General features: G+C 31.7%; 1 protein-coding gene across 3 annotated transcripts in view; it reads right to left on the bottom strand.

The window, feature by feature from the left end:
• The window catches only part of LOC115875802, a 165,754-nt gene that overhangs the window by 72,934 nt on the left and 65,289 nt on the right, over positions 1-27,531 (bottom strand). For all 3 annotated transcript variants that reach the window (XM_030891314.1, XM_030891313.1, XM_030891312.1), the window contains exon 3: positions 14,269-14,453. In XM_030891314.1, coding sequence (XP_030747174.1) covers positions 14,269-14,453 — 185 coding nt within the window. The remainder of the gene's footprint in view (positions 1-14,268; positions 14,454-27,531) is intronic.

Raw genomic sequence — 27,531 nt, forward strand, 5'->3', positions numbered from 1 at the left:
ATAAAAATAAGTAAAAAAGTTCATATAAATGTATGTCCTAAAATTCTTACTTCCGGAGATACAGGGTGTAGAAATTTCATTTTTATTTCGATTTTTTCCAAATAATTTCTGAAGTAGCGTCAATATTTGGATGAAAATTGGTATCTGGGAGCGGGGGACATGAGAAATTTAATTTTAATGTCAAAATTACTCCTATTTGTAGGGGCGCCACCTACACGTGTTTTAAATATTTTGAAGAGTAATAACTTTTTGTCCATACTTGTATAAAACTACTGAGTGAAAAACTGTACATTTCCGTGATTTTCTACGTAAAAAATGTCTCTTGGTAAAAATCGCTACGAGCAACCGTTCTCAAGATATTTACAATGGAAATAGTCAATACATGTCATTATTGACTAAAAATAAACATGTTGAGTAGATAAAGTTATTTGACTGAAATGAGAAATTTGAGAACTTTTTATTTTTTAAAGTAATCATAAATTTTTCTTCGCAAAAATGATGATAAAACAGTTTCTGTTGAACTTTTGGCACAAAAACATTTCAAATTTATGATTTCAGTTTAATAACTATTTAGTTTAATTTATGTCAATGATGACAGGTATTAGTAATTTCGATTCCAAATATCTCGAGAACCATTACTCGTAGCGATTTTTACCAAGAGACCTTTTTTACGTACAAAACATCGTAAATGTATATTTTTTTAACTAGCTAGTTTTATACAGGTACGGACGAAAAGATATTACTCTTCAAACCAGTTAAAAAATACATAGGTGGCGCCCTCTACAAGTAGGAGCCATATTGACATCGAAATCAAATTTCTCATGTCAAGAAGCTCGCAGACACCAATTTTCATCCAAATATTGACGTTACTTAGGAAATTATTTGGAAAAAATCGAAATAAAAATGAAACTTCTACACCCTGTATCTCCGAAACTAAGCATTTTAAGACATACATTTATAAGAACTTTTTTATTTATTTTTATCAGTAAAATATGTTGCCGAAGTTTCCGGAATACAATTCGGACCACCCTGTATATAACACCAAGTATATTATTCCGATATTCAATGGAGAAATCATATATTTTCAAAATACTATTAAAGTTATCTATTCCTAGACAAAGGCTTTCCTAGATATTTAAAAATCTAGGTAGCTGTAATATACCTCTTGTTAATTTAACAAAAATTAAAGGATGCAGAATAAAATATTCAACGTTAATTAAAAAATAAGCGATATTTTAATTAGTACAAAATTAAAAATAGATATAAACGAAAGATAATAAGATCAAAACAAGACGCATCGATCCTTTTTAAAAACGAACATCTCTATCTTGGTCTTGGAAGAATTTTTATTTTTTTTCCCTATTTAATTTTAACTGGAGTCTGGGGCTTCTCCACAAAATAATGTTTTAATCTCGGTTGCGCGCTCCCACAATTCCGGTTCTAAGTATATATGAAAAATTGCGACAATTTTTCTTAATTTTCTTCAGAGTTTTCACGTGTTTTTCTCCAGGGAAAAAGTCCCTAGATTAATATGGCGACGTCAACGGAAATATGAGGCTCTCCTACCTGTTATTTTTGTGTTACGACCGATGAAATTGCTGACATTGCATTTTTTATTCAGCAGTACATTTTTGTAACGAATTGAAGGTCAATTTTAGCATAGGGTCAAGTGGTGTAAAAATGAGACATTTTTCAAATCTTTCAGTTTATTTCATAGTTACAACCATTTAAATACAAAAGGATTTATTCAATAAAAGGCACTTGGTCGTAACGAAACTATTGTAAAAGTAAAACTATACCAAAAGAACCCCTAAAAAAGTCAGAATGCAGAAAAGTGTGTCTCATATTTAACCTACCGGGTGCGTCTAAAAAGTAACGCACCCCTATAACTTTTTTATTTTTTCAGATAAAAAAATCGAGATTTGGTATATTAATATATGACATAAATTAAGATGGATTGACGAATTCAATTGTTTTCTGTCAGTTCCTGTTTCATCGGAAATGCTTACAACTTTTGGTAGTAAAATAAAAAAAATGGTGCCCTCGATGTTTTGCTATATTCGATAGAAAATGACACTCTGAATAGAATGACATATCATATGTCAACTATTGACATTTTCGAATATGGTTTATTTGAAACTGCAACATTCAAAACAATTTGACTCGAAATACCAAGTGTGTAGTACCAAATTATTTGTAAAAAATGCTTTTTCCAAATATGCTAATGAACCATGCACCGTCGTTCCATTTGAAAAAATTGAGATATGATTAAAAATAAGATTTGGGGATTTGGGCATCTTTTAACCGACCAGGACAAGACACGAATAACATTAGACGATCAAGTTTATTTTTCCAAGGCTACTTGATTAAAAATTAGTGTTTTTAACACAGCCATGACACTCTAGATTGAAATTTAAAATTCAATTTTGTTTTATGCAAAAATATCAAAAGGTATCATATGATATAATATCATTCGATTCAGAATATATTTTTCTATCGAAAAAAGTAAAAAAATACCTAGGGTGCCATTTAAAAATAAAAAGTTGTAGTCATTTCCGGTGAAAGAAGAAGTGACAGAAAACAATTGAATACGTCAATCATTCCTAATTTATGTCATATACTAACCTACCAAATTTCGTTTTTTTTATCTGATAAAATAAAAAAGTTATAGTGGTGAGCCACTTATGAGACGTACCCGGTATATAAAGTCTAAAACGCACTTTAAAAGCGCTGCTATCGTTTAAATTAATTGCTGAAGTAAAAATGAGAGTAGAAAGATAGAAATTAGACATAGAAATTTATCTTTTTTATTTTCAGAACTCAAAAAAAACAATCTAAACTAATCTACCTACCTATAACGCCTACCTTTAATTCAAATCAATATACAGTATACAAACATTACACCGCCGCAAAATATATATAAACTGAAAGTGTAAAACAATCATATTAAATTAAAAAGGAAGAAAAACATGTACTTATTACCCGACACTAAAACAGTAGTGTCACTTACAGAGTGAAAAAATACCAATCAACGAACTAAATATTTCTCAAAATCTATTAAAAGAGCAAACATCTCACCAGTCCTAAAAGTCCCGCCTTGCAAATTTGAAAGTGGTAATTTTGAAACAATGTATTTCTTTAGAACATTATTTATCTCAGTAACTACAGTCACCTACAGTTTTAATCAATTTAAAAAGCTTTAGCTGCGTTACATCTCCGCTACTAACTTTGCAGTCTTTTTAAGTTTTTTTTTGTGTATACTTGTAGGTCTTTACAATTTTTTTTTGTTAGCTTATGAGTTGTGACTAAAATTTAAAAATATACATGTTATTAAGTTGTCTCACATTTACCCTTGTATGTGTCTGACATTTACCCCTCCAAAAAATAGTTTCTCAAACTAATGCCGGGTCCAGATCAAGGCCACAAAAAGTAAACATGATTTTGAGACAAAAACAAGACAAAAACTGTTGAATTCTGACAAGACAAACTTGAGACAAATTGTCCACACTGCAAGGACAAAAGTACAACAAAGTCAAAAGTTTAGTTGTTGCGAATGAGTTTTATGAACCACGTGTGATTTCACTGGTCTCCTACTGTTGGCAGCACACGCCATCCACACTGCGCCGACAACTTGTAAAATATACGAACAAAACATAGACCCTGTGATCTTTACCGACTCGAAACGGGACATTGAAAAGTCTCCGAATTTTGAAACAAAAATGAGACAAAAATGTCGCAGAAATTGTCTACAAAGTGTTGTGTACTAAAAAAAATTTGATCGTATTTTCAGACTTCAAAAGAGAGCAGTTCGATATTTATTGGGACTGAACAGTAGAACTCACTGACAGAATTTCTTTAAAAATTTCAAAATACATAAAAAACTTTTCCTTCTTTACTCATTTTTGAATCCGTTTGCTTAATCCGCAAGCACATAATAATATCTGCTATTCCTGAAAGGCCATCTCATAACTATCCACTTAGGAATGCGGAGCACGATCTTTATCTGCCAACCCCGAGCTCAGAACTAGTTAAAAGTTCAATACTGTACAATGCCAAAAAAATGAACAATCATCTGCCTTTGAATATCAAGTCGCTTTCATTCTTTCCCGCATTTCGCAAAGCTCTGAAATCATACTTACTGGAGAGAGCCCTATAGGCGGTGAACGACTTTTTTGTTGATGTTTAATTATGCACAATTTTGAATTTTAAAATTTTGACCATCTCACACACTGGTCAAAAGTCAAGTATTTAATATTTTATAACTCTTAAAATTATATCTATTTACAATCTTCCTACTGTAAAATTTAATGATACGCCTTCTCTTGTGTTCTGCAATTGTCCACGTATGTTCTATTTGTAATTTTTATGACTTAATTTTTTTTGAATTGTATGATTTGTATTGTATATTTTTTGTGCTTTTGCTTGTTTTGTAAATGCTTTGTCGATGAAGCTATTTTGGCTTTTTGCACAATAAAGCGTTATTTGTTTGTTTGTTGTTGTTTGAAATGTATTGGATTTGTCGCAATTTTGTCGTAAACATAAATGTTTCTGCATTGTCGATGTTTTGTCTGCTTGGTCTGGAACCGGCGTAACAGGGCTTGATTTAAACGGACAAGCCTTTCTAGATCATATACCGTAACCTTATCATATAATAGTCCAAGAGCTGGCTACATAAAAAATCCTTATCATCGTTACATGGCTAATTTTTTGTGTGAAGTATCCTTTTGTATATCCATTATGAAATAGTCATGTCTGCCAGCGCGATCCCGGGGCTTAAAGCGGGGGTGGAAAATCGAAAGAGTGAAATTTGGACACTAAAAATATTATAAGATACACGTGTTATAATTGCGAAAATAGCTTTTATTTATTATTAAGAGATGTGGAAAATTGTTGGCAGACATTTTTCTGGTCGCTAAAATGCCCACAGACAACGCGAAAGAGGCATGAAATTTTAAAAATTATCTCGAAAATTATTCAAAAATGAAATTTGAAGAATGAAAAAAAAAATGGCATACATGCATGCCGATTGGTGGAATGTCATATTTATTTATTTTAAAAGCCATATGCAAAAGGGCAGACAAAAATATCGTAGCTAAATCAGCTGCAGACAGTTATCACTCTATCTGCACGATATTACTCTAGCGCTTTCAGGGAATGTTCGCCACCTCATCCATTTAAGTATAGATAAATTATGTATACAATCATATTATAAATATATTAATCTACGACAATGTGATTATGACACATTTAACATTGTCATTTGGATATCATTATTCATAATAGCACTAGTGCTATTTTGAATTCATAATAACACGCAAATTTTAAAATAAGAAACAAGCAAAAAAAGGTACACCAATCTTCAAGTTTTACATAGGCTTGCTCGTACGTTTGTCTTGGTTTTTCGGGAAGTAGAGAATCGACAACGTTTTGCGCAATGCCTTCAATATCCGAAGGGACACTTTCAGAATCAGAATTACCCATATTAATATTATTTTTTGCTTTTTGCTAAAACTGAACGTTTAACACAAAATTGAACCTCATTAATTGAGTTGTCAAAGTCAAAATGGAAACAATCAAGAAGCACGGTTACCACGGCGTCGACTAATATGGGCACCTGATAATTTTGAATTTTAATTTTTATGAGGATATCTCTGATATTTTAAATTAAATCAAATCTCTTTGGATCGTCCCTCGTGTCGCATCGTAGATTAAATTTTGAATGATACACGTTCGATACGAACTTTTTAACGTTACACGCGTTTCATTATGATGTTCGTATCGAACTTGTATCATTAATAACTATTTTTTTATTATTTCAAAACAAATATCATACATTTACTATGATTTTAATTATTCTGTCTAACTATTTTTATCTGACTCGTACTGCAGATCCCCGCTCTCACAAACCCCATATAGCACGTCCAAATGAAATTACGTTTCTACAAGGGAGACACATAAGAAACAACATATGTTAAAGTGAACTTAAGTGTTCATCTAGTTCTAACATATACATATGAGATACACGCAGGTTTATATTGATAGAATTGTGTGATACAGTGTTTACTAGTTTTATACCGTATGCACTCAAGATTCTAAAGAGTTTTTTGTAACGTAACAAATAATTATTAAAATGATGAAATCTGACGTCGGTATATGAAACATACAATGTATAAGTCATATGTATGTGTGATACTTCGTATCATAGTTGTGCCTATAGTACACACCTTGTAAAAATGTGACGTATACACATAATATAAATATCTATATAGACACTTTGTAATAGTGTACTGTTGTGTCTACATTCTAGCATGAAATGAAGGTGTGCGCATGCGCGGATAGCCTCAGCGTAGATACACCGACCAAGTGTATCTTATGTGTCCTCTCTCCTTTCTCCTTTCTAGGAGTGGTATGTGCTAGCAGCCATTATTGTTTTATCATTCGGAAGCTCTATATAAATGTTCTGTTTGTGTGTAGTTTAAAAGAGATTTTAAAGTAAGTACAAGTTTTTATTACCTTGTTACACCTTCCTAAGAGTATTATTAATATTATAGCAGCGACTCTTCCCTTACTCGATACCCAATTTACCAAATTTTGACTCCAATGAATGAAAACTCCAAATATTTTCGTATGATACACATTCATATCATACACTTTCGTATGATACTATAAGTTAGCTGAGTTAGCTCTGCAATATATTTTTTTTTAATTTGGAAATAATACAAATCTAAATGGATCAGAGAAAGAAAGATTTAAACACTTCAAAGAACTTCTTACACTGATATTCGGTAAGTTATTAATGGATCAATATACAGATATGTTTAATATTCAATAATCGGTTTCTTATAAAATTTAAGGGTGAGATTGTTAATCTGGAAATAAAATTCAACAAAATCCAACAGAGTGCTCGATGAATGAGTATGCTAATAAACCAACTGCTAGGAGGGAAAAGAGGAGAAAAAAATGACTAAACGAGGTCCAACAAATCATTTTAGTATGTTGTTATACTAGGTACTTATATTTTTAATACATTTTGATACAAATTCTGTTCTTTTACAGTGTTTTCTTACTTCTGGTTTCTGCAGTGTAAATAATTATTATTATTGTGTTATTTGCGCTATTGCGTTCCATGATATAAAGAAATATAAGAATTTTATTTTTTAACCACTTAATCCATTTTATGGAAGAAAAATGGCACATTTAATACTAAACAAAAATGGAACAATTTTAAGGCTACTTCTCTTGAACTTACGATCGAGATACTTTTGGAAAATACAAAGTTTTGCCTTCCTAGTTTTCGTTCTAAAAAGATATAATTGGTATCATTGAATAAATACTTCTTAAAAAGAACGAAAAGTTAACCATCTACGGCACACTGTGTATCCCTTACTTTGTGTATACGTAAATGCTATACTGTGGCTACATTGTGAGGCGGACGTTTAACCTTTGTGCATACGTGTTGTGTATGTGTGACCATATTTGTGACACCTTGTGTGTGCAGTAGTAGTATTTGTGACATACGTCCCAATTATGGTATACATACACGCGTATACCACAATTTTCTGATAGCAAATTCGATATCCTCGGGTCAAAATTAGTCTGGTCGGCTAGATCCGAAAAATTAGGTGTGTAAGTTTCCACAAATCATAATATTTATTGGTATCACACACTTTCAGAATTGTGGTAACCTAAACTTCCCTGTATCGCAGCGCCATCTACATTTTTATACACATTCATATTTGTGGTAAACCCGGCGATTAGATGCGTACATTCCCGAAACGTACCGATTCAGAATACACACCATATTTAATTTCTATTCTTTTCTGTTGCGTCCCAAATTTTTAAACATATTTGGGAATGTACAGGGTGGCGCTTCTCATACGCCGCGGAGGCTCTAAGGAGAACGACAGTTTGTATTGAAATAAAATTTTGTGAGCATATGAAGTTTAATTCAGAGCACTTTTTAAAAATATAGAGACTTCTACAGGGTGTCCCCAAAAAAGTTACATATCAAAGTTGTATTTTTTGTAACGTATTATATATGTACCCTATATATTAATCGATTTTCGGATTCTGGGAGAAAAATAAAGGTGAGTTTTATAAGAGAAGTATATGACTAAAATGTAAGGTTTTTGACATATTTAACATTTTCTAGAAATAAAGAACAATTTTAAATTACAATAAATACAATAAAGTGGAATTTACCCGGTATAGCCTATTATATAGTTAAATTAACTATTGTACTTTAAATCAAATTAAAACTTGATCCAAAAAGTTATACAGGGTGAGACAAAATTAATATTGAACACTGGTCACATTTAAAAGAATGTCACTCTTTTATTTTAAATGGAACTCCCAGTATATTATTCCGGTGTTCAATGGAGAATTCATGTCTCTTCAAAATACTATTAAGGTTGCCTACTCCTCAAGCAAAGATTATCCTAGATATTTTCATTTACATGATTTGATCTAAGTAGATCTTTATTATTTGATAAAATCTAGGTGGCTCTGATATGTCTGACGTTACTTCAACATAGCTGTCTAAATAATCCAACTTTAACAACTTATCATTTTGTGTCAGTTAAAACAAAACAATTTCTCAGAAATTTGCCGGAAATGCAAACTTATCCTACATCAAAAGAATTGATATGATTCTATTAGTATGATTCTATTAGTTGGTGTTGTTAAGTTAGGTTGCATTTGCAGTGTGCATTCACCAATTAATAAAATACTTAAATGTTTCTGATTTTATCCAGTCTGGTTTTTTATAGGGATATGTTAAAGACAGTGTTTACAAAACTCGACCAACTATTGACGACAACATGAGAGAAATTATTGTAGCTGCTCTTCTAGGCAGAACTCCACATATGCCTTTTAAAATGAAAAGATCCTTTTCAAAAGACAATTATTTTATGCAGTTAACAGGAAAGGAAACGTTTTGAGCATTTGATTTCATTTTTGTCACATACAGTACGTCTGTCCGTTCTGTAGCTACGGGGTATCCGTGAGAGGGGGAAACGATATTCTCTCGATGTTTTTCGTAAAAATTAGACGACGCGTCCCGTCAATAAAAATTCGACAAATTTGCAAGTAGCCAATAAAATGAGTGGGCGGAGCGATTTGCGGTGACGTACTCGTCAAGTCGACGTATAAAATATATTGCTGTTTATTTAAATATTTTTGTCCGCATTCCTTTCATAGACACAGATCCAGCAGACGTACTGTAATTATAGGTTTATGTCTAGTTTTAATACTGTCATCATTAAAATATGTTTTAAACGTGTATCTTTTTATTACCGTTGAGTATTTTACTCTACAATCTTTAATTTTTGTTAAATTAACAAAAGGTAATATCACACAGCCACCCTAGATTTCTTCAAATAATAAAGATCTACTGACGTAAAATCATAAAAAATAAAATATCTAAGAAAATCTTTGTCTAAGGAGTTGGCAACCTTAATAATATTTTGAAGATATACAAATTCTCCACTGAACACCGGAAAAATATACTGGATGTTCCTTTTAAAATAAAGGAGTAACTTGCTTTTAAAAGTGGCTAATGTTCCATATTAATTTGGTTTCACTGTATAACTTTTCGAGTCAAATTTCAATTTGGTTTAACATACAATAGTTACTGTGAAAAATATCAGGCTATACAAGATCAACTAAAATTTAGGTAGCTGTAATCGAAATTTAAAATTTACACTTCGTTTTCAAAAATGTGAAATATGTCAAAATCCTTAGATTCTTTAATAAAAGTCACCTTTATTTTTTATTTGCTAGAATCCAAAAATCAATTAATATATAGGGCGTTCCGTTAGAAAAAAACACAACTTTGATGCCAAAATCTCATTTCGATATAAACTACCGTTCTCCTTGGAGCTTCCGCGGCGTATGAGAGGAGCCATCCTGTATAAGGTAGATTTTCAATCATTTAGCTGCGCATGAACAAATACAAATGCATTTTTAAATGGAACACCCCGTATTTTGATATATTATGATTTTAATTAAAATAAGTATTATTCATTTAACTTAATATTATGAATAATTGTACTGTTTTTAATTAATTACATTTGAAAATTGACATTTTCAGATTTTGAAAAGCAGTTCATATGCCTTATGAAAGATTTTTAAATAATGATATAAGAACATAGACACAACCTGGTTTGGCTGTTAATATTTAATGGTATAGACAAATCTAAAAAATACTAAAAAAATATAATTTTCAAACATGAATAATTCAAAAGTAATTGAATCAGTGTATGGTACGTTAAATGAAAAATTCCAAAAAAATTTGATTAGAATCAAATCAAAATTTTTTTTTAGAATCAATATCTGCTATGAGTTTCTCCATTTAAAACAATTCAATTTTGATCGGTTTTATCTTGTACTCTTTTGTATAAATATAAATGCGCCAAAAAACTACATAATAAATCCTAGAATATTTAATAAAAATATATATAGGGTGTTTCTTAATGATATAGCTGGGTTCACGAGGGAAATTATTGGTTAATTTTAAGAAAAAAAACTTCACAGGAAACTATTTCCTAAACATATCAACTTGATAACTGAGATACAGAGTGGACAAGGTTCCTAGAATCCTTTTGGCGGAAAATTAACTCAAGAGTCGCCTCTAAATCTCATTGAGGAACACTCTTATATCATAATATATTATTAAAAGTTAATTATACAGTATGTCCCCGGATTGTCTTTACAAGAGGAAAAACTTTTTTATTATTGATATTTTGAGAAAAATGCCTTCTTCATAAAAATTTTTGCTTGTTCTAAAATGGTTAATCCCGTTTATCCTTTTCCAAATTTCCATACCGTTTTAGAGAAAATTAAAAAAAAAACTGAAAATATGGTTGAATTTTTTGAAAGTCCTAAAAATCAAAACGCGTGTCTATGGTATTCGTTCTTTGTTGTTATTGATAGAATTTTAATTAACGTCATATTTTTTGCGTTTTACAATGATAAAGAAACACAAAATTTATTTAGTTCAATGCTACGGAAAGGTTACGTAATGGCTATCGGAAAATGTGATACCTTAACAATAGCAAAACATATGTCATTAATCAATATTAATAATACCCATCTATCAAAGAATGAAATCTAAATTATATTACCATAAAAACTCGTTTTCATTTTTTGGGCTTAGAAAAAATCAACGATATTTTCATGTTTATCATTTTCAAACGGGATTAACCATTTTAGAACAAGCAAAATTTTTTATTAGGAATGCATTTTTCTCAAAATATTAATAATAAATATGTTTTTCCTCTTGTAAAGACAATCCGGAGACATACTGTATATTAGTTATATATTATTACCATAACATATTAAAATGTTCCGCGAGGAAAATCCCGAACGTATTCTAAATGATATGATAGTCGGTCGCTTAGGGTTTCTAAACCGGGTGCCCGGTGTATATTTATCCCCTAAATACCGATATTAAATCCCGGGATTCCGAAAATGTCGAAAAGTTTTAATGCCCAATCGAAAATGATTCGAGTTAGTCTTTCAAATATCATATTTTATTTATACTAACAGCGCTTTCAGATGGAGCGGAGCGTCCGCGCGGACCGTCCGCCAGTTCCATGAATTTAATGAACATAATTTCACATGGGTCGCATATGCTCCGTCCGGATGAGCTATCTTGAAAAAACATCCGCGCGGACGGTCCGCTCCATCTGAAAGCGCTGTAAGACGAACGTCAATACCAAGTGTTATATTTCCGTGTTTGCTATATTTTTTTGCAACAAGATTTTTGTTTTTTTACTAACTACATATGGAATATTACTTTGTTTATTCTATTTTAATAAAGCTCTTTCCTCATTTTCTTTTTGATATATTATGTAGCTGCTTTTGTTAGATTTCTTTAGATTAAATTTCTCATTCTGATCCCCGCGATTCCGAGATTATAGGTTCTTATTCCGGGATTTTAAATAATTGGAAACTCTACTTACACTGAGTGAAAGTTTTTTTTTATATCGTTAGTTGTATTGGCTAAATATTTGTGAACAATGGGTTAGAAATACCGTTTGATCGAAAAAGTTGTTAATCCCGTTAAATCCCCCTGGGGAATAACAATAGTTGCTAGTTTTGGCGAGGTCAATCTCTAGACGCCAGTTTCTAAAAATTGACATAAAACTTATCAAAAATTAATACTAATTTTCTAACATCTAAAAAATGATTAAATGTTTCCAGACTCACAAATCTACTTCCAAAAAAATATTTTTTTCTCGAATTTCAAATTACATTATTAAAAAATAATTTTTACTAATACAAAAATAAATTACAACCTTCTTAAAGTCAATTGGCAGTAAGCGCCATGAAAAAATAAAGAATAGTACGGGCCAAGTAAATAGAGATCTAGGGCTTGACCTCGCTCATAATAATAATTATTGATTGTGATTCCCCAGCCGTCTTTGACACCGTTTTTTATTCGATCGTATGGAACGTTACGATTTTTTTCGGTAAATATGTGATAATATGATATAGCTGCTTGAACGAAAACAATGATTCCAAATAGCAATATGTAGCATCCACAAACACTAATTCTGAATCAGCGTACCTACACGGAAATTACTAAAAAGTTTATATTAAAAGGTTAATTGATAATTACTCACATTCGACAATAGTTGTGGAGTCCTTTTTACAGGAAGTTGAAATTTGTATATTTGTGGTATCTATATTACACACTTTTATGGTGCAAGGTATTTGTGGTAGCACAAATACACATTCTAAAATTATAATATTTGTGGAACAAGTTTCCACAATTAATAAATGCCAATAACTTTCTTACGGTGGAGTGTATAGACATATAAATTATATTTTTAGGTCGTGGACAGCGAGTTCGTATCATTTCGTACAAAAATAGAGATGATACCACAAATGTCTTTACTGCACGGATGTCACAAATATGGTCATGCGTGTATATGTGAACTACAATGTGTAAACGTAGCATATTTACATCGGGGGAATTGTGTCACCCTGTGTCTACATCTAATAATGTAAACACATCGTAAATGTAATTTGATGTGCTGTATGGGACGGGTCTTCCGTTATTACGGTGGTTCCGGTCTCCCTCTGAGTCGATATCTGAACCGTGAAATTTTTATAGACTTATTATGTTTCAATTGATAACGCGGCCAGTGGTTCCTGAAAATGCTTATACAGGGTGAGTCTTAAATAAGTGAAAATACCTTTAAGGGTGATATATTTCGACCGCAGGAACATGTCTATGAGTCTTTTTTCGCAAAAAAGATGTAGAAAATCGCGCATTATTTTTAAATTTTCCTGTATATTTTTGAAAACTTTTTAGAACTGCCTGTTCACCGCAAATTTACCAACGGTATAATCTTATAATTATTTCTTAACCTATCATGCTTACGGCTTTACTCTATGGCTACGACACTAAAATAATGGATGCCAGTACAGAAAAAAAAACAGGTGTCCCACAAAATTATTTAAAAATAAATTTCTTTTTAAATTTTCAAACTTGAATCACTCGGTTATTTTGGACTTATTTGGAAAACGGTAAAAAGAAAATATGTGTTTCTTTTGTCGAGATCTACCAACTCTGAAAATATTTGCACTTATCCAAGATTCACCCTGTAGAGTAATACCGCGTTTTTTATAACTATCTACTACTGATTGAGCCACGATTTTTTTGTTTGTCCTTTTGCATATGGCTTTTTAAATAAATAGACATGACATTCCACCGAGCATTCCACCAATCGACATGCGATGAATTTTTTTGTCAATTTCCATGCCTCTTTCGGGTTGTCTGCCGGCATTTTAGCCACGAGAAAAATGTCTGTCAACAGTTTTACACGTTTCTTAATAATAAATAAAAACTATTTTCGCAATTATAACACGTGTATCTTATAATATTTTTAATGCCAAAATTTCACCCTTTCGATTGGCCGCCCCCATTTTAAGCCCCGGGATCGCGCTGGCAGGCATGACTGTTTCATAATGGAAACACAAAAGGATACTTCACACAAAAAATTAGCCATGTAACGATGATAAGGTTTTTTATGTAGCCAGCTCTCCGTCTATCACGTTTGATAGTCAATTTCAAAAGTTTTAAACCACAAAATGAGTTTTCATGATTCACCACACAAAGATTAAACAAATTATGGGGATGATATGTTAACAATTATTGTAAAATGTTCCTAACAAGAAAACTGACTGAATATAAGTTTTCAGTAGTTTTATTTGAATGTCTCATTTTTACCTCACTTGAACCTATTTTTAAAAACTTACTGTTAAATTTATAGGTGCAGCCATGTGATCTAGACCAGTGATTAAAGTCCTCATAATGTATGGGTTGATTTTCGTTTCTTGAACGTTTCCGTTTTCCTCCAGCAATGTAACAGCAAAATGATACGTTGTACAATACTCTAAATCTTCAATGAGCATACTTTGATTGGATGTTGTTAACTTAGGAACTGAAAAATTAAAAAAATAGGCTAATTTTATATGGAATAGCATTTTTTACATATTACGTTCAATGTTGCCTACCGGATAGACTATAGGTATATTATGGAATACACTATATAAATACAATACGATCGAAAAAAATGGCATCAAAGACGTCTGGGAAATGACAATTTTATTGATAATTTTAGCGAGGTCAAGCCCAAGAAGTCATTTACTTTTCCTGTACTCTTCTTTATTCTTTAATGGCCAGTTGACCTGCAGAAGGTTGTAATTTATTTTCATATTAAATAAACGCAATTTTTAAATGGCGCAGATTAAAAATCGAAAAAAAATTTTTTTTGGAAATAGATTTGTATCTGGAAACGTTCTATCTTTTTTTAATTTTTCTATAGTTAGTGGTAAGTCTTATGTCGATTTTTAGTAAATGATGCCTAGAGATTGACCACGCAAAATTATAATCGATTGTCATTCTATGTAGGTATGTATCTGTACCTACAGTATTTTATAGTCTAGGATTTTTTTCTGTTTTAAAAGTTTAAAAATTCCGAATATTGCTAAAGATTAAAAAAAACCGAATATATACTACTGAAGATTTTGAAAAAGAAACATATATTCTCTATTGCATTTTTTTTTGAATTAACAGTTGAATCAATGGATCTCTACGTACACGTCATCCTTTGATGTCATCTATTTTCATCCGCAATCAATCAGTTGTCAAACCGCCACTAGTGCCTGTGACATTTAATTTCATACTTAAAATAAATACTATAGTTTATACGCACACAAAGAGCCATTGATTCAACTATATATATAACAAAATAAAGTTTACATTCTCATAGCTACTTATTTTGTTCTTACAAGGTAATGTTACCAAATTTTCAAACCGACGCGATGTTTCGTAATTGAGTTTTCACCATAACTTTTTTTAAATAAGACCTTAGATTTTTATTACGAATTTTAAGAAATTCTAATAGCCCAAAACTAAAGTTATATCAAAATTTCCTGATCAAAATGCTACTTGAAAATATAGATAGATATTCCAATGCGATAACGATTAGAATGGCCAATGACAGAAACAGTACTGTGAGAATTTTCAGGTCAAGGGCTTGGAACAACTTCAAACAAAAAATTCTGCTCCTCAAACTCCCAGTGGATGACATACCAAGAATGTACAACTTTGAGAAACACCACACTGTAGTATTGATTAATAAAAAGAATTGGAAGAGAGAAACCTTTGCTCAGCCTGTAAAATACCACACCATAACAAAAAAAATAAAAACACCGAACCAACCTACCCCAGCATCCTTCAGGCAGAAATCTACGCTATCGAAAGATGCGTACAATTTATCTTAGATAGGAACTATCGAAAACAGGAAATAACCATATTATCCGATAGTCAAGCGGCACTAAAAGCGATCAACTCAGTAATCAGTAACCATCAATTCGAAGTTAGAATGCCTAAAGAAGCTGAAAAATTAGGCAAAGAAAATAAAGTCCTCCTACTCTGAGTGCCCGCTTACCAAGGGATAGAAAGCAGTGAAAAAGCTAACGATCTATAGCTAGAAAAGGAGCGAACATTCCACTAACTAGACCAGAACCGTTCTGCTTTCCAAGCAGAAACCAACATGAAGCGGAGAACTCATGAACCTAGAAAACTCCATCCGTAATCTAAAATGGGAATCCTCCAACGGTCTAAGATGCTAGAAAAAGTTTTTGCGACCTTACGACAGAGAAAAATCAAAGATTTTCCTTGATTTAAGTAAGAACAATCTTCGGATTGTCACGAGGTTTCTAACAGGATAATCATCAACGAACACCTAAGTAGATTGAAGTTGAGAAACAACGGCCAATGCAGACTGTGGGTGTGCTGTTCTGTGGTGAAAATATGGAAATATCAGAACATCTTATTACTGAGTGCGCTGAGAAATTTTAGTACGGCTGATGTTGGAGATAGAGAGTTGGCTTCTGTGGAGCCGTCTGAGGTACTGGCTTTTGTCCACCTGAGAGCCCTGAGACTGTATGATGAATTATAACTCGTTATAACTCAAGAAAGGGAATACGCAATAGGGTCTATAATCTATAAGGTATCGGTGATTAACCCCCCTCCTGAACATTCTACCTCAAAAGATAGGATCGAAATCTGTCAGCTCTCTCTAAGACATGATTACAAAAAATGCTATTAATATGAAATTTTCGAATAACGACACATCATTGGTTTTGGGTAGGGTTTCACGAGATTCTCGAAATTCGAGATTTTTAGAGATCGAGAAATTTTTTCGAGATTTCTCGATCTCGACAAACTTTAGATGCTGCAATAATTCAACAGCTCATAAAAGGCTAGAAAAATGGAAATAAAAAACTATGTTAGGAAATGATTTTAATTCATTTTAAACAGAAGAAAATTAACAAAGCAAAAGTAACATAACAAAGGTAAACACAAATAGTTTCATATTTTTAAAGGAAAAAAAGACTCTTAAACTAAAACGCAAATAATAAATTCGAAACATTTAGAAATGAACAAAACATAAGAAAACGTTAATAAAGAAATGCCGTAAATATAATATTCTTGTTCTTATGGCACCATTTTTGTATAAATTTCACTCGATTTCACTATTAACTACTATTGAGTTAAACGAATTTAAGTAATGTCGAAGAAAAAAAGTTTTTCAATAAAAGACTGTTTCGGGTAAACAAAAATCAGTTTGTTGCACAACGAAGTAAATATTTTAAACTTTCGTAGGTAGCTATGTAAATTTTAAACCCATATGGGGATAAAAGACTAAATTAAAAAATAAAGGAATCGTTTTGATTTTCGCTTTTTAAAACAATATATTTTTATTTTCGGGATTTTGGTTGTAGTTTAGTAGTTTAGTCTGCGTTTTTTTTTTGTTACACATGGCTTTTAGTTCTTTCAATACCTATAATAGCTCTGTATTTTATAACGTAATTTTTGAACAGAAAAAATTTACCCTATCTTTTGGTGCAGACTTTATAACATGATATTTTTTAATAATAATAAATCAGTTATTTATTTTCGAGACTCTCGAAATTTCGAGAATCTCGAATCGAGATCGAGAAACTGACTTCGAGAAAAACATCGAGATGAGAGTTTGTTAATATATCGTCTCGATGATGGAGATGAGACGAGAAATCTCGTCTCGATGAAACCCTAGTTTTGGGACCGTCAAAGCTTTTAAAATCCGTACTAAAAAATCAAGGCCATATCTAAAAAAGGAACGTTAAAAATGACAGTTTAAAGACGAAACCACCGTCTGATGATGTGATATCACCATCTTATAAAACTTGTTTTATTTCTATCTATTTAAATAGTCTAAACGAAGAAGAGTAGCAAAACTCTTTGAAAGTATTCAACATTTTTAAACTTAACGTGGGATTTCGATCAGCATAAAACCTTAACTCAATTTCATTTAATTGATCTCGTATATCTTTTATTTTATGAGATCCAAACGATGAGGCCCCAATTTGGAACACCCTGTACATTTAATATATGAGATTCCTAAAAAAACGTCGTACAAATACCGAAATATGTGGAAAAATTATTAAATCTGTTAAAAGCCCAAGGGAATTTTAATTTTGACTTTAAATTTTTATCGATGTGTGGCAGTAAAAAAAAGTGAAAAAGAAAAATCGGAAAAACGATTGTGAAAGATGCCTGTAATTCTGATTTTCCTCCTGCTTTGATTGGGAAGTGGGAAAATTCAATTTCGTTCATGTTTTTTAAGGAAATATTATGTAGATTTGACGGAGCATAAAATATGTAAATTGTTTCTTTTATAGCTGGCTTTTGTATTAAGGTTTTCGTGACATAATGTGGTCGTTCACGGCTGATGTTATATGCGAATAGTTTTTGAATTTTTATTCTTTTTTTTGTTTTATATTTTCTTTTGATTAGTTTCCGTTCTCCATAAAATATTTTTTGTGTATAAAGAGACTGATAGAATTCGAAATAAATTAGTTAAGTAATATTTTTGTATATGGGGTGTTTCTCAAAAGTGGCTCACACCTATAACTTTTATATAGGGTGTCATTGAAATGGTGTAAAAAAAGTGGGGGGTGATAGTACTCCTAAAAATAGTAAAAAAAAGTTCCTATATAAGTATAGGACGGAAAATGCATATTAAGGGAGTTAGGGCACTGAAAAGGTGAATTTAAAAAACGGTTGTTTTGAAATTGTAGGCTTAAAAATAAAGTCTGCCATAAATTTTGACCCTAAATCAAATGGTGATACTGAAAAATTATTTGGAAAAGCGGAAAGGGTAGTTTTTGCAAGGGTAGGGGGTTATTTCGTGAATAACTTTTTTGAGGTTATTTTTTTGCTATGTGGGTTCATTTTTTAAAAACTACATACTTTTTCCTACAAAAAAGGTACTCTTGTTGCACATCGCCAAGAGCGATGGTTTTCGAGAAAATTGAAAACAGAGATTGCTCTGATGGGTTGCTAACTGGTTAATCAACCTAAACTTTTGAAAGTTATGGCGGTTCAAAAGTAACCAAGTAGTTATTAAATAATGAATTGGAAAATCAAAATTTCATGATTTTTAAAACATCTTATTGCATTAAAAACAAAATAAACTTTTTTGGTTTTAAAAAAATTGGTTTGCTCAGTGCCGATTAATACTGAAAAGCAAATACGGCAACGCATTATTGATTGTTCCAATCAAATTCGGACAACACCAAGGATATTCCACAGGGTATCTACGCAGATCGTGGAGAAGAAGATCAGATGTCTACATTGAAATGAATCGTGGTCACTTTGGACATTTACTATGAATGAATTAAGGAATGCATTATTTTAATAAGGAATTTTGGTAATTGGATTATTTTGTTTTTTAAAGCAATAAGATGTTTTAAAAATCATGAAATTTTGGTTTTTCGGTTAATTATTTGATAACTACTTGGTTACTTTTGAACCGCCATAACTTTCATAAGTTTATGTTGATTAACCAGTTAGCAACACATCAGAGCAAACTCTTTGTCTTCAATTTTCTCGAAAATCATCGCTTTGGGCGATGTGCAACAAGAGTATCTTTTTTGTAGGAAAAAGTATGTAGTTTTCAAAAAATTAAACGTTGCAAAAAAAATAACCTCAAAAAAGTTATTCACCAAAAAAAAACCTATCCTTGCAAAAACTACCCTTTCCGTTTTTCCTAATAATTTTTCAGTATCACTATTTGATTTAGGGTCACAATTTATGACAGAAATTTTTTTTCGAAATTTTATCTCGTTTTTTAAGCCTACAATTTTAAAACAAGCGTTTTTTAAATTCACCCTTTCAGTGTCCCTAACTCCCTTAATATGCATTTTCCGCCCTATACTTATAGGAACTTTTTTTACTATTTTTAGGAGTACTATCACCCCCCGATTTCTTTTCAACACAAAAATGTGTTGACAAACATGCATGAGTGTCATGGCCATAAATGTAAAGACGATTTGATTTGAAATACGTGTGTGTGGTACCAAATTATTCGCAAAAAAATGCTTTTTGCAAATATGCAAATGAGCCAACCTCGTTCCATTTGAAAAAATTGAGTTATGATTAAAAATACGATTTGTACATCTTTTAACTGGCCAGACAAGACACCAAAAACATTAGACAATCAAACGTATTTTTCCAAAGCTCTTTGATTAAAAATTAGTGTTTTTAACACAGCCATGGCACTCTAAATTGAATTTTAAAATATAATTTTTTTGCGAGAATGTTTTTAATTTTTAACTCTATAGGGAATGTCAAAAGTTGACATCATGTTATTCTGTTTATAGTATCATTTCCTATCGAATAAGGTAAAAAAATACCGAAGGTAGCAAATTATTCGCAAAAAAATGCTTTTTCCAAATATGCAAATGAGCCAACCTCGTTCCATTTGAAAAAATTGAGTTATGATTAAAAATACGATTTGACATTAGACAATCGAACGTATTTTTCCAAGGCTCTTTGATTAAAAATTGGTGTTTTTAACACAGCCATGGTACTCTAAATTGAATTTTAAAATATGATTTTTTTGGGAGAATGTTTTTAATTTTTAACTCTATGGAGAATGTCAAAAGTTGACATCATGTTATTCTGTTCATAGTATCATTTCCTATTGAATAAAGTAAACAAATACCAAAGGTGCCATTTAAAAATCAAAAATTTTAGTCATTTCCGGTGAAACAGGAAGTAACCGAAGACAATAGTTGAACGCGTCAATCAATCCTGATTTATGTCATATACTAACGTACCAAATCTCGTTTATTTATCCGAAAAAATCAAAAAGTTATAGAGGTTAGCCACTTTTGAGAAACACCCGGTATAGTAGTCATAGTCAACTTCAGAGATTTTTTTAAATAGCGATTGTGTCCTTTATGCCATCAAAATATTTTTAAAAATGCAATAAAAAAATCATCAGTTTCTTATTGGTAGTATTTTTTTTCTCAAAGTTTAACAATAAAATAAAACATTTATAGACTGTCCAGCAAGTCAGAGAACATTTCGCTAGACAACATCCAAAAATGAGAAAATGCAATTTCTTTGTAAATTAAAATGTCAGAAACCACTGTTACTCTCCGGGATCCTCTCCTATACAGCACGAGGAAACATCTAATATAAAAATTTTCAATTTATTTACACAAAAAATAATTTATTAACAAATACCATAAAAAAATAATGTAAACTAGTCATTCCCAAAAGAACCCTTTTATGGTTTAACCCTCTAGACAGTAAACAAATTCTGTGGTTCAATATAAACTTGTTGGAAATGTAGAGAAGTCAACTGCGGTTCCCTGTAACGATATTCACCTCAAGCGGTGCTTTTGATATACGATTTCCTTTAAATGTGTACCTTGACGTATTTTCCGCCGAGCGTTTACTTTGTATTTATTTATTTATTTATTCTGAATCCCTCCAGAAGTCAGCGTACGACAGGGGAAACGAATATAATGAACCTGAAGGCCTGAAGGGGTTTATTTCAAAAATTTGTTGGGAATGTCTGTAAAAAACGTTAAATCATCGCATATCCTGGAAACTTTTTTGTCAGTTTATTTTGTAACCAACAATTCGATAATAAGTTGACGTCACATGAGGAGAAAGGGGTAAAATTCTACAGAAAATCTTATAAAAAATTGTCCTAATGACATAAATGTCTTCTTGTACATATCCTGGTATTTTTGTTGACTAATCATTGAAAAGTTAAGCAGGCAAGATGAGGCAGGCTCCTGATCACTTTTTGCATACACATCTGAAGACATAAATGATGTCTTGTACACCCAATGGTATTGAAACTCTTAATTTTGTTAACAAGTTAAACGGCAAGATTCTGGATACCAATAACGAAAGAACGCAAGGGCTACTAACACCCAAGACCAAATTGGTACTTTACCTCCAAACAGTGCCGTGGCACATATTTTTCTTAACTTAGCTGCTTGAGGAGATGTATACTCTGTTTTTTTTCTCAGGTAAGATTTCGACATATGATGACCGAAAAAAAGCAGATGACGTCCATACCAATCCATTTTTTTCACTCTTTGAATAAGAAGACTAAGGAAAGCGCATATCAAAAATCTTAGGTACACCGCGATGGGCCTCAAATATGGCCGACTTAAATTCCGGTTTATCAGTGTCGTTCTAATTTTATTTAAAAAATGTAAAACTATGATGTAGGGTAGACGTGGGGTAGACTCAATAATTTGTTGTTTTATTTTACGTTGTGAATAAATGTTGGTAGTTATTAAAATTGTTATAAAAATATATAATTCTAATAAAATAGATAAGTTATAATAAGTATTTATTAACACAAACATCCGATACGCTACTGAAGCAGGTAAGTCAAATTAACGTATCTAAATTCTTTGACATCTAATCTTTGACAAGTAATAAATAAAAGCTAAAATGCAAGAAAAATATATAATTTAGTTAATTTAAGTGAATTTCATAAATGATCGGTTTACTACACGTATGTATATTATATAGTCACTTACTAGCGAAAAGTTGTTCCATTATTTCACTCAATTTTTGCCGAGATCTACCGCACGCTACACAACCAACTATTTTAGAGTCTTTTTTCGATAAATCGCGATAGTGTCACTGTTAATTTAAGTTCTGCCACAATTTCCATCTAGATTTACTACCTTTATACAACTATCAGTAGTAGAATAAATAATAAATAACATAAAATAAGCTCGGTAAAGACTGACAAATCCACAAAATTTCAAATCAAATTCAAATGTGTCAAATGAATCGTCAAACAGAACTGTCAAGGATCCCCACCCTAGAGAGCTTTTATGGTGGCTTTTCCGCCCACCATGCATGAATACATGGATAGCATTATGCTCCTTCCTTAGTCTTCTTATTCAAAGATTTCACTAAAAAAAGTTTTTAATATTTTTTAAGTTAGCTATGGATGGGTTTATTTATAAATCCGTCATGCGTCGTCTCTTGTTGTTTTTCACCTGTTTTATTGGTTTATTTAAAAAATGACAGATCGTATTTCAATTATTATTGGTTTGACGGAACGATGAACGACACACGGACACCGATGCGTGTGAACTCGCCTTAAAATTTTTGAGAGTTGTCAAACTCTTGCCAAATTATAGGTTATAATTTTATGTCAAATTATATCAAATAGAAACGAAACATTTCTAGCATTTTGGATTTTGGACTGTGTTATTAAGTGTGTTTTGTGTTTTTTAAAATTAAGTGGAGGAAAACTAAGTGTTGACCATAGTTTACAGTTAATATTTGCTGCCCAGAGATCGCCAGAGACACAGTTTGCCAGAGAGTTGTATTAGCCACAAATAAAGTTTGTATACATCTCGTACCTATATTGTACCAAAAACTAGAGTATCTGTAAAATCACACGATAGGTAAATAATAAATTTTAGTACGGCAGAGAGATAATGTCAAAAGGCACTGTTTTTTTAATAAAATAACTCGATGAGATTTTTTCCGTTTTATACAGTTTTTTTTCACAATATTTTGAAGTAATCAATCACTTGTCACTCAAATTTTAAATTAATTTTCTGCCAGTCTGCTATTCGTTCCAATTCTACCAACTTATTTCTTTTTAAAATAAAATAAACTACTTTGAAATTATAATGACAGAGACAAATCACTGTCAATGATTTTATCGTTGGATAGACTATATTTATATTTTTTATAAGTCAGTGGTATCATACCTATTAATTACGAAAAAAACGTATTAAAATGTTAACAAAAGGTACAAAACTAGTATTGACTTATAGCATCATCATCATCATCATTTTCAGCTTATTCGACCATTTCCAATTATGGTGTAGACTCCCTCACATATTCTCTTAGCAGTTGGCTTTGCCATTGTTGTCTATTGTTGGCTATGCAGGCCCAAGTTATCCCTGCTAATTTCCTAATATCATGGTTCCATCTCTATAATTTTTGTGGTCCATCTATTGTCCGTTCTTCTTGCCAGGTGTCCTGCCCATTGCCATTTGAGGGTGGTTGCCATTCCTGGGTCTTTTGTGGTATCCACTCTGTTCTTTTACGGCCTCCCTGGATTATTCCCAGCATATCTCGTTCCAATGAGCGCTGTGCGACCTGCAATTTCCTTATGATGTCTATTTTAAGTGTCCAGGTTTCGCATGCCTGTTAGTACACATTCGTCGAATGTTTTCTTCTTTAAATAGAGTGGCATTCTAAATTTGAATATGATTCAGTTTCTTCCATAAGTACTCCATGCTAACTTAATGCTTCTCTTGATTTCTGGTAGTCGAGATCCCGAACTGTGTACTAGTTGTCCCAAATATATACAGGGTGTCCCAGAAATAAGTGCAAATATTTTAACTGGTAGTATAGTTCAACCCCAGAAACACGCCTATGAGTTTTTTTTCGCGAAAAAAAAAATTTGAAAATTCGAAATGTTTTGAAAAATTTTTTAGAATTTTTTTTAGTTTTTAGTTAAAAACATAATTTCTTGATAATATGGCAACATAGGTATTAGATTAAATTCACAAGAAAGAAAATCCAGAAAAGATCCAGTGGTTCTCAAAATTTTAGCAAAAAATCATTTTTTTTTTAATTTTCAAAGTAAAATAACTCCGTTATTTTGGATTTATTTGAAAAACGATAAAGAAAAAATATGTTTCTTTTATCGAGATCTACCACCCCTTAAAATATTTGCACTTATTTCTGGGACACCCTGTATATTCTTCTACTATTTCCAGTGTTGTGTTATTTACTAGAATGTCTTTTCCTTCCACTAGTTCGTTGTACATTACTTTAGTTTTTGCTACAATCATTTTGATTTTGAGACCCACTTTATTGCTGGCTGTATTTAGTTTATTGATGTGTGTTTGTAGTTCTTCAGGACTATTGGCAATTAGGAATATGTCATCAGCGAATTTTAGATGGTTAAGATTAAGATATTCTCCACCTATTTTTAATCCTTTGTTGTCCAGTTGATGGAAGATTTCTTCTAATGTTGCTGTAAATTGCTCTGGGGCTGCACATATCATACATAATAATTATCGAATTCGATAAGAAAACGCCAAAAAGATGGAGTGGATTGTTTATTTACCTATGAAACGTAACTCCTGGCTCTTTCTTATCGCTGCGGCTTTTACACTTGAAAGGGCTGAAAAACTAATCACCATTGTAATAAATTTATTCAAAGTTCACTACACACAACACACAAACTATTAAAAATCGCTAAAATTGTCGTTGATGACCAGCTGATGAGTCATTCGTTACCTCCAAAAAAATGGAGAAATGGAAATGGTCCTTGTATTCTTCAGTCATTGTCAAACTGATGACAGTTTGCATCTATATCTAAAGACATAAATGGCTTCGAATACACTTCCTGGTCTCGAAACTCTTATTTTTATTAAACAACCTCTGATAAGATCTTTTATTTTAACTAAACAAAACAATATTATAGAATAAAGATACTGGGCTCAGTATAAATGATAAAACTTTAAAATTGGTTACGCAGTTAAGTTAAGCTTCATTCCAATTCCAGAACTTCCAAATTAGTGGAATAAATTAGTGGTTTCAATTAGCGTAGAAATTTGTTCCTCTAATTTGTAAGCATTCAGAACTTCAAAATTAGTGGTAGTAAATTTCAATTAGAACAAAAAGTTAACAAACGTTTGACTTTTCCACCAATTACACTTCAAAATTTGCGATGAATGTCATTTTGGCCTTTGCTTATCATCCACCAAGAAAAATTGTGGTTAGAAAAAGTTTATTGTTTTAAAAGGTAAATATTAAACATTCTCTATAGATACAACTGACTACTGTAAGCTGTTGCTAGGATATTCTATTAATTTTAATTGGGTTTTTTAGACATTGTGAATGATCGTAAATTAAAATGTAAAGTGTAATTGAAACCACTAATTTATTCCACTAAAGCTTTTGATCGGATAACGGGTTGTAAGGAACTCTAATATTGAGATTGCTTCTTATGTTGAGGATCCTTCTAATGTTGAGGTTTCTTCTGCTTCTTCTTCTGCAGAAGAAAACTTACTTTGGTTCCTTGGAAAGTGGATCCTTCTAATGTTGAGGTTTCTTCTGATTCTTCTTCTTAAAAAGTACTTTTTGAGTCACTTTGATGATATCCGAGCTAAAGCATCGTTCACACGCACAAACGATGTTTTGAAGTGAACCACAACAACGTTAAAGTGCAAGTCAACGTTTACGAGACGTATTAGCAAGTATTTGACAGAATAGGAAGGTATTTTCGTCTATAAGTATTGAATTAAAAAAATACTAAAGGAAAAACAAAAATAATGAAGAAGAAGCAGAGGAAACCTCAACATTATAAGGATCCTCAACATAAGAAGCAATCTCAATATTAGCAGAGTTCCTTTTTAATAACACTTCTTCTGTATTAAATATTTTATTTAATAAATCTTTGACAATTAATTTGAAAGTAAACTTAAAAAAAATTGTCAAGTGCGAGTCGGACTCGCGTACGAACGGTTCCGTACCATTCATTTTATCTATACAACATTAGACACTATATTATTATAATATTTTTTCCGATTTAGCTGAAATTTTGAATGCGCGTATAAGTAATTTAAGAAAAAATGAAGAAACACATTACTAAAAATTGTATTAATCAATAATAAATATGTATAAAATAAAAATAAATATGTAAAATTTAAAAAAAAACGATTAAAAAAAAAGTCGCATTGACTAGGATTCGAACCTGCCTTACTTTACTACGGCTCCAACGTCATAGCAGCGTAAAGTCCTAACGCTTTAACCACGCGGCCACCGAGGACTTGAAAGATTCTATGTAAAATTCTTACTTAAAAGATAATGTTTAGTGAAAGTACTTTTTTATTTATAAACATTTATTTAATTCTGTTTTTAGTATTTGTTCTTATAGCGGCAACATAGATACATTATCTGTAAAAATTTCAACTGTCTAGCTATAACGGTTCATAAGATAGACCTTTGTGACAGACGGACGGACGGGCGGACGGACGGACAGCAAAGTCTCAGCCCGTGGTTACATTGGATGCGTGTCCGTGCGGTTTATTTGGTCGTACGTGCACGGACGTGCACGCAGCAAAAAAACAAACAAATGATATCTACGCAGGCGGTTACATTGCATCGGAGTTTGCGCGTCTGTGCACGTACGTCAATTTCCGTTAGTCGGATGAAAACAAACTGGTTTGTTTTTTTTAAACGGTTTTATTTACCTCGACCCGTATGGTATTTATTTATTTGTTTGTTTATTTGGGTCAAAATTAGAAATTGAAATTTAAGTACCTTCCTGTTGTCAGATTGATCTGAAATTTGGTACACACCTTTAGTTCCGATGACAATACAATATAGTAATATCAATAACATTGTAAATCTAAGATGGCCGCCGGTACAAAATGGCGGATTTCACATTTTTCCACAACCCCCTCAATATGGGTATCAAATGAAAGGGCTACACTAGTAGAATACTGTGATTATGACAAAATTTAAAATCCAAGATGGACGTCGTTACAAAATGGCGTATTAGGTGAGGGCATGAGTAGTCGTGTCCAGAACAGTTGTGTCCAAGATTGTGTGACGTTAGAAGGACAGATAAAAAAAAAATAGGTGATTAGATGTACCTACGT

This window comes from Sitophilus oryzae, unplaced genomic scaffold (assembly GCF_002938485.1).
Source record: "Sitophilus oryzae breed Bouriz unplaced genomic scaffold, Soryzae_2.0 scaffold_1396_pilon_pilon, whole genome shotgun sequence".
NCBI lineage: Eukaryota > Metazoa > Arthropoda > Insecta > Coleoptera > Curculionidae > Sitophilus > Sitophilus oryzae.